At 36.4% G+C, this 13,817-nt stretch overlaps 1 protein-coding gene across 1 annotated transcript in view; it reads left to right on the top strand.

Annotated features, from left to right (window-relative positions):
• Positions 1-4,477: 4,477 nt before the first annotated feature.
• LOC126970626 (tyrosine-protein kinase Btk29A) overlaps positions 4,478-13,817 on the top strand; it is a 67,507-nt gene continuing 58,167 nt past the window's right edge. The window contains exons 1-2 of the mRNA XM_050816692.1: positions 4,478-4,674; positions 4,852-5,008. Of these exons, the coding sequence (XP_050672649.1) occupies positions 4,859-5,008 (150 nt within the window). The 5' untranslated portion in view covers positions 4,478-4,674; positions 4,852-4,858. The remainder of the gene's footprint in view (positions 4,675-4,851; positions 5,009-13,817) is intronic.

Raw genomic sequence — 13,817 nt, 5'->3', positions numbered from 1 at the left:
GAAGAGCAGGACGTTCAGCTGATGGTAATCGATACGCCCTGCCCATTACAATGCAGTCCCGCTCAGAATTCTTCAAAAACCCCAAAAATACTGAGCGGCACTACAACTGCGCTCGTCACCTTGAGACATAAGATGTTAAGTCTCATTTGCCCAGTAATTTCACTAGCTACGGGCCCTTCAGACCGAAACACAGTAATGCTTACACAAAAAACCTGAAACTTCGTAACTATTTATTAAATATCGTTTATATTAATTGTCCTAATCTGTTCTCTAAACCAAATGTTTTTTGTCAATTTTGCAAATTATTAGATGTTCTACTTACTCGCGGCCGTGCGCCGTAAACCTGCACGATACAACGCCAGTAGGGACGCCTGCATGATACAAAGCTAGTTGGGAAGATGTTCTACGTTTTCTCTTCCGCGCGCTGATCTTGTACGATATAACTTGCGGTGCCATGTGCTTCATGCTACGTTCGCCCTTTCTTACTCTATCTCAATCGGTCTCAATCTCCCTCTCGCTCTTCTTGCATAAAAACGAACCACATTTTCCTGACACATATAGACACTGGATTTAAAAAATGAACCAAAATTCGTTCTTTGCACCCTCGAGAACTTCGGATACCATATCCATATTGTTGAAATTATATATTTGCGCGGCGCCTATCTTGGATTTTAAAAATGATCCCAAATTCGTTCTCTATACCCTCGAGAACCCCGGATTCGATATCCATATTGTTGAAATCATAAATTTGCGCGGCGGCCATCTTCGATTTCAAAAATGATCCGAAATTCGTTCTCTGCACCCTCAAGAAACTCGGATACGATATCCATAATGTTGAAATCATACTTTTGCGTGGTGGCCATCTTGGATTTCAAAAATAATCCCAAATTCGTTCTCTGCATCCTCGAGGACCACGGATTCGATATCCAAAAAAATTAATACTGCGTTTGCCCTTTCTCACTCTGTCTCGATCGGCCTCAATCGCTCTCTCCCTCCTCTTCGACAAAAACGCTGCACGCCTTTGTGACGCTAATATTATTATTTTTGCGTTTAATTCGTAACAATTTTAACTTCATGCGCCTTAAGAAGTTTTACTTCAAAAAAACCTGCACGTCTACTATCGTATCGAAGTAAAGATTTCTACTTACCAGCGGCCGCGCGCTATACCTGCACGATGAAAGGGTAATAGGGAAGCCTTAGAGTAAGAAATACTCTTCCTCAATCGGTGTCAATCGCTCTCTCCCTTGAACAAAAACCTCCTCCTCTTCTTGAACAAAAACGTCCCACATTTTCGTGACGCTCTATTGCGTCTCATCCGTAAAAAAATAACCTTCATGCGCGCAAAGAAGTTTCACTTCAACAATTTTTTTAATTTGTTTGGGTTGTTGCGCGAGGCCCCGGGCGATTGCCTTGTTCGCCACCCCCTAAGGTCGCCACTGTAGGGAGTTGAGGGGAGGCGTACCAGCGTGAGCAGGGGCACAATATATCCTAGGATTTTAGTGCATCTAAATCCCCAAATCATAATAACAATACGTTATTTTACTTAAGTTTTACTATTTTTAACCACATACCCCTTTGCTTCAGCTCATATCAACTCTATGGGGTTGAGTTCAGTTGGGGTATGAGGGCAATTCGATCACAGTAATACCTTGTGCATCAGCCATCTCATTTATAACATATTGTGGATACTAATTATTTCACTTTTTACTATTTTCAACAATTTTACATTTAGCCTTATTTCCCTAAAATCATTTTTTTGATAAGTAATAGTAACCAACTGTGGATATCAGATTTCCTCAGTTGTAATGTTTGTTATTCCTCAGTTCTTATGCTTGTATTTAGTCCTGTTGTAAAGCCCTCGAGTAAATACTGTATGGATGCATAACCAATAATTAATTAATCGTGTGTACTTCATTCTCACAAGTTTTTATTTTTATTTATTTTTACTGCTGTTCATATTTTTTATACAAATTTCAAATTAAAGTATTTTTTTTGGAAATTATGTATGCAATAATGAGTATAAAATAGGTTTTAAGAAAATAGCATTATATTTACTTTTCAATAGTTCTAGCTTCTTTTCTTATAAAAAAATCCTGAACGCTTCGACGAGTTGAGTGGAAAGTGAATTGGTCAAATTTATCTTTAAAGGATAGTTGGACCCATCTTTTTGGGTCTTTTCAATAATTATTTACAGCCTTCATATTATTTTATAATTTTATACACACCGTGACGAACTAGGTTGTAGGTTCATGGTCAAAAATTCAACATATCAAACAACTTTACCAATGAACCAAACAAGACGTAACATCTAATTAAAACTAAACAAAAATTTCAACAATCACCGTAGGCACATTCGAGCATTCAGAGTACGTAGAAGCCCATTGTCATGCCTAACAGACAGATCCTCCATCCAGTATCCTTAATTTTAAGTTTATCATATTGTTATATTGGCTGATGGGCATTATGCTGATACAAGAGCCCTGGGTCACGCACGGCCAGGTAAGAGGATTGTACAACAAATTCTCCAGTGTTGTGTGGGATCGAGCGTGTGACCACCCTCGTGCCCGCATAGTTGTAAGGAATAGCATTTATTTCACATGTGTTTTAGAGCTTATGACGAGGGATCTTGCAGCCCTGCAAATCCACTCGTGAATTGGAGGGCAGGAAGCAAACCCTCATCATTGCTTTAGCATACTGCGCTGGTGACAGACCCACGCCAACACGCGAGATCGTTCGAATAGCGGACTACTCCAGCAGCAAGAGGCTGCCCCTACTCCTGTCGTGTGACGCAAATGCCCAGTTTCCCCTGAACCCTCTTTATCAGACCATAAAATCAGATTAAACATCGAAGGAGTACATGGTCAGAAAGGAGAACACAGGAATCCTAAGAGAACGGACTGGCTGAAATGCAAAGGAAAGCTAGCCGAAAATTTAAACAACATCTCTACTGCAACAGGCACCCCTAAAACCCTGGAAGTAGCAGTGGAGAACCTCAATCACGCCGTAATAACGGCTTATGAAGACAGTTGTCCCAGTATAACCCGCCATGGTGTGAAAAGGCAGTACGACTCAATTTAACCGAGCAAAGCGTACGGGCCAATGGGAAGTCTATAAGCAGGCCTTATACTCAAACAACAAATAAATCCGCCGGGCCAAGAAAACAGATTACAAAGAATTCTGCTAAAAAATCCACTCGGCCCCTGGGGGCACAAAATTGTACAAAACAATGGCCAAGGGGACACAGGGAGCCTCATCGCTGAGAATGCCCATCGAGACCTACACCTGCAGCGATTCCCGGCCAGGAAATCTACCAGAGGCACGCCTCAGGGTGGAGTCACATCACCACTGTTCTGGACAGTTGTGGTTGATGGGCTGCTGCATTCCCTTACTGCACAAGGCATAGCATGCAGAGGCAAATAAGACATCTAACGTAGCGGTGAAACTATGCCTTACAAAACTGCAAAGGCTAGCATGCGTCTTTATCACAGGCGCAATGAAATCCTGCCCAACAGCAGCCATGGAGGTGATATAAGATCTTCCACCTCTGCATATAGTAGTCATAACTGCTGCCAGAATGGCTATAATCAGAATAAAAAACAGCGGGATTAGAACGGTCATAAATGCGGCTAGCATTTATGACCTAAAACTACTGGCTAAGTCCTAGCACACCTGGTTTATGCCACAAGACAAAATTGCCCCAATATTTTGCTTTGAGCGGAATTTCATAGTTAATATCAGCAACAAAGAAGACTACTGTGACACTACGGTAAACCTAGATAGTCATACCATAAAGTGGTACACGGATGGCTCCAGGACTCAAACCGGTACTGGTGTTGGAGTTTTCGGCCCAGCAAACAATTATCATGAAGCCATAGGTAAAGCAGCAACTATATACCAGGTGAAAGTATATGCACTAGACAGGTGCTTATAAATGAACCTCGACAGGAATTACCAGTCAAGGAACATTGCCATAATGTCAGATAGCCAAGCAGCTCTCAAGGCACTGACATCCTACACAATAACTTCATGATTAGTGCGAGAATGCAGAAGAAAACTGGATATCCCCTGCAAGAGAAATAAAGTTACACTGGCTTGGATACCGGGGCACAAAGGAATAGCAGGAAATGAGAAAGCTGACCAGCTAGCTAAGGATGGTGCCTCATCCCCCTTCATAGGCCAGGGCCTATGAAGGGGTCCACAAAAGGGTTCAGGAACCCTTTTGTGGAGCCGGTAAGTAACGGTGCTTAACGGGCAAGCCGTTATGGGCAAAAAAATCTTTGATGTACGTAAGACTCCCATTATGTTTCTATTACCAATGAGAATATAATCACTACATTTTACTATTAATTGTTGTTTGTCAACTGTCAGTGTGACAGTGCAAGTGTCAGATTAAAAGCTTTTTCTTTTAGCCCAAACCAAATAAATTATCTAAAGTCTAAACAAATTGATCTATTATTTACATATTTAGTCTTATCTCGTATTCTAGTTGTAGTTTTATTGCTGATAAAATAATGTGATTTTTTTGAAATGTTATATTTAGAGTTCCGCATTGGGGCGCATTAAATCTTGTTATATTTAATATTAAACCGCATTGCTGTTTCAATTTATAGTGATAAATAAAGTGTACAAGTAACGCTGCCGCTTACTTTGATATGATTGTTGTCTTTCAAACAAGTAAGTATTCTAGATCTAAAGGTTTGCTAAAAATTTAGTTATGACTTTACCGGCTCTGAATTTGAGAAATGATTATACTACTACTTGATATTAATTGTACTGCCAATAATATATGATATTATCACAATTTAAGCATAATTTAATATATACGTATTAAATGTTGAATCTGTATTTTAGAATCGCAATGGCTTGCACTGAAGAAGATGAAGTCATTCGTGAGACATTTATGGTGAAAAGATCACAAAACAAAAAGATATTTACACCTGTTAACTACAAAGAACGTTGGTTTGTTCTTACACATAAGGCACTTATCTATTATGACTCCGATGGACAGGTAAGCCTTGTTATTTTTTACTGAAAATATTATTGTACATGAAAATGTAAACAATAATTTATTCTTTTAAAAATACATATTGTGAAATCCTATATTTTACCCTTGAAAAAGGCTGAATCATGAGTGCTTCAAAGTGATTGAGCTTTATTTCAACAGTGATACCAGAATCAATTCTGAAATATTCACTTTTTAATATGTGGTTGTAATCTGCAGCATATTATCTTAATTACTATACAAAGCATTATATTTTATAGCCTACTAGCTGACCCAGATAATGTCTTATTGCCATAGAAATTAATAAAATTAATTTATTTTTGATATATAAAAAATAGATGTTGGCCGATTCTCAGACCTACCATATATGCAGAGCTTGGTAACAAACACAGGAACACAAGAATTTTATATATTAGATTATCTTTACCATTATTTAATAATTAGCTGGCTGGACCTACAAATATTTATCAAATTTTTAATGTGAAAATCTATATATCATTAGATTTATATATTTATTATATTTTTTTTGATAACTTGACTTGCAAATATTGTGTTGAATGGCAAGTAGTAGTAGTAAGTAGATGTATTTTGAAACAAAATCAATATTTTTCATACTTAATAGTTTAGATTTTTACTCTTTTAAAACATCTTTTAATTTTTTCATGCAAACTAGGAATTTAATTAGGTAAGTGATAAGATAAATTATGTTCTCAGTTATTTTCTTGTTATATTTTGATACTTCTACAATAAAATGTAAAATAATTCTTATAATCAAATATAAGTGTATATTTTATAATACTTTCAAGTGTCAATGTGAATAAGGTTCAATACCACATAAGTGTCCGGCACATGGCACACACTTCTTTGCTCTTTCTGATCTCCTTCATTTTCTCATCCTTTCTTATCTCATTACCTCTGTTTTACAGATGTTTTTAAAAACCCACATAAAAATGTTATTGTCTTACAATACAGACAATCTCTATCTATAAAGATTTATAGGTATCCACATTTTAAACAAAAACACTGACTGTGTTGTTGTGTGTGTCTGTTAGATTTAGTCAATTTAAACATTGAAAATATGCACACCAAGGCTGTTTGTCCACCGTCACCGAGAACGAGATATTGCTGCCGATTTAGCGATAAATACATTTACTATTCGACGTGTGCCCACCGTACGTCTATCAATCGAGCGCTGTCATCCCGTCCACCGATATATCGCTTAGTTCGGCGCTACCACTAGAACTCGGCCCGACATTGTGACAGGCACAAGTGATGGCAATATAAAACACGTTTAAACATGTCCACCTACGACGTCGCCGTCGCATTGTTGTAGTTATTGGCCGATACTTTTTAGATTGTATAGAAAATAATAAATAATGTTTATACCATAAAATTGCCCTAATCCTAAAAGTGTAAATTTACTACGGTTTCCATATTTCGACCCAGAAACAAACCATGTATGTTAACAGACAGTGTGCCTGTCGGCGACACAGTACATAATGACGTCACAAGTTGTTTTATTCGTTGTTGGCTAGTATGGATACGGGAATGACCCGTATCGAAAAAATGTGTTTTTTTAGATATTCTCCAAACACGGACTTCGATTTGATTTTGAAACGATTATGATACGTAGGTCCAAATAATAAAAATATGCCTGTATATCTAAGCCAATTAACGATCTATATGTTTCAATTTCCGCGACAACACACGTCTATATTGGCGGAATTAACACTCGAGAAAATATTTGGATGGTTATGGATTTCCGCAAAATAACGCCTACTTCAATAAATTTTCTCGAGCGATTGACAATTCCTCGGAAATCTGGTTGTTAACGCCAAATTGGCTTCGAAGAAGCTGGGTGTCATAAATAGAGCGTAGGTACGGCCACATATGGCGTATTGCTGTCATCTCTGGTTTGGATTCTGGATCTCTGGCGTTCCTCTACAGAGTGATTTTCAAGGAACTTTCTTCCACGAACAACTAAACTATAAAATGAGACTCTTTGCGCAGTGTACTACGCAGTGTAATCCTGGAAACTTGTATCTTCAATGATCAATCGGGAACAGCCTTGAAAAGGTCGTGAAATGGGATTAAATGAACATTGTTCCTGAAAGCACTTGTCTAGAGGACTTCAGACATTGAAAGTGATGATAATTTTGATCTTCCACTAGACCTTTCCAACTAGCACGGTTTGTGCTATGTGAGTTGTTATATGGGCTCCTTTTAAGTCTTTTTGATCTGTTGTCAATTAGATCACGGTTGGTCTTGGCAAGTCTAGGGCAAGCTTCCAGTCCTCTGGGCCCCTTTCAATGCGACTGGAACACCTTAAGCGATTCTCTTCGACCTTTTCGATCGCGGGGCAACTTTCACCACTTCCTTCAAAATCCTCTGATGTATCTACTCATTTGAACAGCCCTGATGCACCTCGTGTTCAATTTAAAATGCTTCATATTTCCTTCTGGGCTGTTCTGTATGAGATGAGGTCTCGTAGCATATTATGGTCAAATGCCTTTTTAAGGTCTATCAATACCATGTAGAGATAAGTCTTATTATATTTGGCCTATTTAAGAAGTATCCAATATATTTGATAAGCATTTGTAAGTATAGTTTTTCTCTTATACAAATCCACTTTATTTTTTCGGTAGATATCATTTTGACTGAAATAAAAACAAATTAAAAGTAAAGCTAAAAAGAGCATTTTAATGACATCAAAACCTAAATTACAAGTTTATACTAATTCTTTGACAAATAAATAGTCGGTATTTTTTGTATTCAGCATTTTAAAAGCTGTTGTAAAATCGTAATAAAATAAAAGCAAAAATTGTGCAGTTAAGCGAAATTATTCGCAACCCCGCACCACATATTTGGTAGGGAGTAATGAAAGGAAGAGGGTCGACCGGTCTGATAGACGCATGCGTGATTTGGGTGTGTCTGCTATGAAACGTTTTCCGGCAGTTCTCGGTAGCTAGCTACGCTGCACTTTCTGCTCTACGTTGCACTAACCGGTAACCCTATTATTTTCATTTAATTGTGTATTTAATCTTAAAAGACTGCACAGTAAACCTTACTGTACCACGCGGCGTTGCGTCAATATCTTATTTATTTCGATGCCACGGTCGTGTCGCCTACACGTATTTTTAATAGGTCGGTCATAGTTACTGCGAAGTGTATAACTACTATAGTTGGAGATAATTATTGTCATAATTTTTGTATCTACGTTTTCAATGCTACGTGGATATTGAACTCTGAATTGTGACGATTCCGAAACGTTTAGCTGGCTATTGTTGTCAGACATCGCAGATTAAGGTAATCTTTCAATTTATATATTCTATTTGATTGGCTTTTTACAAATGTGATAATTTTGGTATAGCTAAAAATCTAATTTATCATTATTCTATCCATGCAAACATCTTTAAGATTAAACGCAAATAAAAGTCGTTATTTTTATATTATGTTATGATTCTGAATCAGGATTGGTTTCAGTCATACGAGTATATTGTATGTGCTTGGACTGTCACTAATAACCGGAGTGTTACCCACAAAGAGTTTTAGCTCTCCTGTATAACGACGTTGTTGCAAGAGTTATCATCAGCGAAAATAGTAAATTTCACAGCTGTCATAGTCTAAAAGGCATAAAGGGCATTTATTTTCTCAAAATTGATTCCTTTAGAATTTATTTTAATGTCATTTCTTATATACTAGATACTACTACCGCTTTGGAAACAAATGGCGCTCTGATTGAAAAGAAGCGGCGCAAGAAACTCTTCCATCATTCTTTTTTTGCGCTCTTTTCAATAAAAATATACAATATTGTATAGTCATTTCTATTGCTATGAAACAATCATAATCTAGTCACAGGCTGACCGATCACTTAGATATTCAGCTGTGGAGTAGTAGGATTTCCGACAGAGCCATTTTTTGATAAAACATTTAAATTTATTTATAGATAATGCCTGAACAGGGGCTGGGACTTTATTATAAAAGTGTATACATTTACCTTTAAAGTTATTATGTCTATCTAGACTTTCTTACTTAGACTTCTAGAAATTATCTAAGACCAAAACAGTTGTACCTGTAACAATTTATTTCGTTAGCAAGTCTATGGTGGGTCAGCTCTCTTTGTAAGTATTTAAAAGGTCAATAGTTTTACTGCTACATAAAAAAACGCTCAGGTGCTAGACTTATTAGTAGGACTCGCACACGTAGGGTTGGTTCCATACCATCGCTATAATATAGGAATAGATAATGGTAGGGTTCCCATTGGTGAGTCTTCAGGTACTGAACCTTAAAAATGTTGATGCAAAACAGTGAAAGACATGAAGCCTCATGCGTAGAAAGATAGATGCGTGGAGGATAACGGGCATTTTTACTGGGTACAAAGCGTTTTCCCAGAGATAAGATCCATATCGATTTTAAGTCCTCAAAAATACCCGTGTCATAAATTTCATCAAAGTTTTAGAAAGTTGAAAGGTACGATTTGTACTGGAAAATAACGGAATTAAAGCTTTTAATTATTAAAGGTTTTAATGGAAATATAGAATCATACCGATGGCGGGACGGGTAACTGGCAATTTATGAATAAAATTGTGAGTTGAACGATTTTGTCAACAATTGTAACTGATGAACCAGTTTTATTTTATGGTAATTCTAGATTAACTCTATTTCATAATAATCGTTTGTTTTATAAGAGGACAAAATGAGTTCTATTTTTAAATTCGTTTCGTGTTTTATTTAGTAAAATCAGTTTCAGTATCAGGTGAACAATCATAATGTTATGCACTTGGCCTCTTGTCGCGTTATCTGAGCATCGTTCATTGTAGAGCACTCCACATGAACTCTGCGTAATGGTGTTAGAGAGACCCCTCTACTAAATGTATGCACAGTCACTCCTTATGCGGTTCCTGTGCTATACTTATCGTAGAGCACCCTCTCTCGCATATTAATTGCATAAAACGTCCCCTATTTTGTTATATTTCATCATATTTTGTTAGTGTCACGTATCGGGGGCCCTGCACCTATGGCGTTACTTATTTATATTACCTGACACCATAACTAAGACTGAGATGACGTATGTTAGAAAGCGTTGGTTGATTTTTATACTCTTGACATTGCTTCGCCTGGTACTATAAAGATACACTAGCTGAACCGACGGACGTTCTATTCATAATAAAAAAATCTCTTGGGGTTGGAATTTCATAAAATCCGTTCTCAGCTAACCTCTACTCCGCGAAAGGAATATTTCTACCAAATATCAAGTCTCTATGCCTTATGGTTCCAGAGATATCGAGATGAGTCAATACATAGGTTGAAATCTCTTATATATATAGAGTCACTGACGGTGATTTTCACCTACTTAAAGACGTTCAATATACTTTCCGGACTACATAAATTAGTCAAAAATGCGAAATTTCACCCGCATAATGTTGTCGTTTAGATTGCTTTAATCGCGCGCTTTGCGAGAAACTTTTTGCCTCCCACAGTCACCTTGTGGCATCAATTACCGTCTGCAGTTTTCCCGAACCAACACGAATTAGAGATCTTTAAGCTTAGAGCATACTCCCAACTTAAGGGCTGCATCTCTTGACCTTGGTGTTGCGGAAGGCGGTTACCACTTCCCATTACTAGAGCCTCATGCCCGTTCGCCTCCTCTTATATAAAAAAAAAACATACATGTGCAGGGACCGATGACAACACATTATTTTCATAACTTTGGCCTTGTACATCACTAGGAATACCAACCAGAATAATAAATGTATATTTTTTTTGTTTGAAAATTGAAATTATCACACGTTTGACAATATTTTCATCGAATACACATACAATTTGAAGAAATCGAGCCTTATTATAGATACTTTTGAAGCTATTTTTAAAACTTAAAAAAATAAAATATTGTAAAAAGAAATTTTCAATGGACTTTATATCACTATTGAATAATCACACCATTTAAAAATTTTGTAGTACCTTTTATAACTATAATTGATTTTCGAATAGCAATAAGTTGAAGCCGTCTCCATTACACGGTACCACGTTGCATTTTTTCAAAGTCTCAATAAAGTATGCCAAATAAAAGTAGAGGAGTAAAATAAAAATTGTCAATATTTTGAAGTCAATGTTTTTCTTGTCCCTTCACCAAACGCGTTGATAGTTTAGGAGCGTATTGATTGTAGGCACCAATGACGTTCCATACAAATAGACAAATCACGTCGTATAAAAACAAATCCAAAAAATGGAACATGCCACATGCTCCAGTTGTTTAAAATATTCTTGATCACTAAGCAGCAATGTAATAGTAGATTGTTAACCGAGGGTCGAAATAATCAATCCCCGAGGTATTTAGACGGCTATAGTCCGAGTAGGAATTGATTCCTTTACCCTCGTTAAATACTCTACTTTTCATTTCAAATATGAGGAAAATAAAAGTAGTTGTTTATCTAAACTATTTATTGATAATATATAATAATATAAGCAGTACCTATTTAAAATTAATTGTCAAATTAGGACAATTATTGTTGACTTTTAAATTTTAAATATGGAACTCGCCGCGTAATCTTTGCGGCTTATTCCACTCAAAGAAGTTTGCGCTAAGTTCACACTGGCTGTTTAGAAAGTCACATGGCCGCAGCTTTTTTTTAATTAGTTTTTTTACATAAAACTCTTCACAGCTGACAGCAGTTCTATTTTTAAAGTTCATTCCGGCCCTTAGGTGGGAAGTAATTTTATGAGTTTTTCCCTCTCTATGGAGCAGCATTTTCCACCCAATAATCAGATCAAAACAAAATTGCTTTCCGAGTATGAGAAATGAAAAACATTTATTCAATTCAGATTTGATTCGGACAGTGACAGTTAACCCACACACATGTCTTTAAGCACACTTTTGCGGTTCCGCTATTAAACTGTGAATGACAATTTATGTATTAAACGTATATAGAACGTCATTGATAGATACAGTAAAATGAACTCGATATTCCGTGCCATAATCCGTTGCCGTATTTCCTAAATGCTTTATGCTTGTTACGTGGCTCAGGCTTGATCCACACTCCAGGAAATCAAATGGGGAGGGAACATTGGCCGCTCTGCACACCGTTATAATGTACTAATTTGACGACCCGTATTATTAGCGCAGTGGTCAGTGGCCCTGCCTACTGCACTAGCGGGTGCCCGGGTTCGAATCCCTTAGGTGCAAACATTTATATTATGATGAATTTGGATGTTTAGATATATTTATAAATAATAATAAATTTAAATAAATTTAGTTTATTTCAAAGATTACATATACATTTTTTAGTGGTTGAGACTTCCCAGTAAGTTGTCTTAGGACACTTGTATTGGGAATATCTCGCAACTTCCTTAGCAGATACATTTTATTTAGTAAACTATATAGAAATAAACAGAAATGATTGAAAACCAAATTTTACAATTTACAATTAATTGTGTGTGTGTGTGTGTGTGTGAGTGAGTGAGTGTGTGGATGTGGGTTTGAATTGGTCCTTTGATTGGGTCCATCTATACAATGCGTGTGTTTATCATGTCAGTTTTATCAGAAGATTTTCCACGTCATCATAAGCAAGACAAGTTAGCCAATTATTTAAAGCTTTTCTGCATAGATGTAATGTCATAGGATATATATTTAGGACACGATTTATTTTATTATATAAGAACACTGATTGACAGCTAAACTGTCGTTCAGCAAAAGTAGTGCCAACAGTAATGGTATCTGCTACTTTATTTCTTCTACTGATCAATTTGGCGTGATCTAGCGGAAGTGACCTGTGGACGGCTGAAATGATGTTAAGAACATAAAGTTTCCTAATTGTCAAAAGATTCAAGTCAAATAGAGTGAATTGGTTGGAAATCTTAAAGGTTTGAAGTACATAACCTTGAGAAGTGATCTTTGAGCTCTTTCCAATTCTAAGAGGCTTATCTTAGTTGCACCGCCCCATACCGGGATGCAGTAGGTGATCACTGATTGAGCCAAAGCGATGTATAAATATATATTATGATAGATATTTATGTATGTTTTATTGAGTATATTGTATTAAATATATTATATATAGTTGAATCATTAGTATTTCAAGCAATATAAAGTATTCAGTTTCCGTGATATATCAAATTTATTCCCTTTTATCTTATTTCTTCGGTTGGTCTGTCCCGACAAATAAGTTACATTGTAATTTTTTTGTATGAGCAAGCTGTGTACTCTTTGTTACGAATAAGCTGGAAATCTAGTTGGGACCACTAGTTATTAATTACCAGAAAAAGTGGGGATATGAAGGATAGTTACAGTTCAGAATCGTAGCACAGATATTATGCGAAATCTGGGGTTCCACAGGGCTCCTATCTAGCCCCGATATTATTTTTGCTATTTAATTATTATAGTTGAAATAACATTCACAATTCAAAATATTCTCTTTTTACAGATGATCAAAAATTATATATTGTTGCCTCTCGATCTAATTCTAATCATAATTTTTTATATTTTTTAGATTATAGGGAACGTTATTGGTAATGCGTGCCAAAATCGTGCGTTGGCTTAATAATTTAAATCTAAATATTTATTTATTTATTTTCATGTACATGTATTTTCATGTATCTACAACGTCATAATTTATATACAACTAGCTGGCCAGATAGACGTTGTCCACACGTCGTAAGTTTGAATAATCAGTCCAATCGTTAGGAGGAGTTCACTGACATGGGCAGAAGTATTATATATGGACTGAATTGAAAATCTAAACCATCCTCAAATTCACTGGAACACACAAAAAAAATAATTCAAATCGGTCCTGCCGTTTAGGGTGAGTTCACTGTCAACACA

The sequence above is a fragment of the Leptidea sinapis genome, chromosome 21, assembly GCF_905404315.1.
Source record: "Leptidea sinapis chromosome 21, ilLepSina1.1, whole genome shotgun sequence".
In the NCBI taxonomy this organism is placed as follows: domain Eukaryota; kingdom Metazoa; phylum Arthropoda; class Insecta; order Lepidoptera; family Pieridae; genus Leptidea; species Leptidea sinapis.
This window is presented reverse-complemented; position numbering and strand designations above follow the sequence as displayed.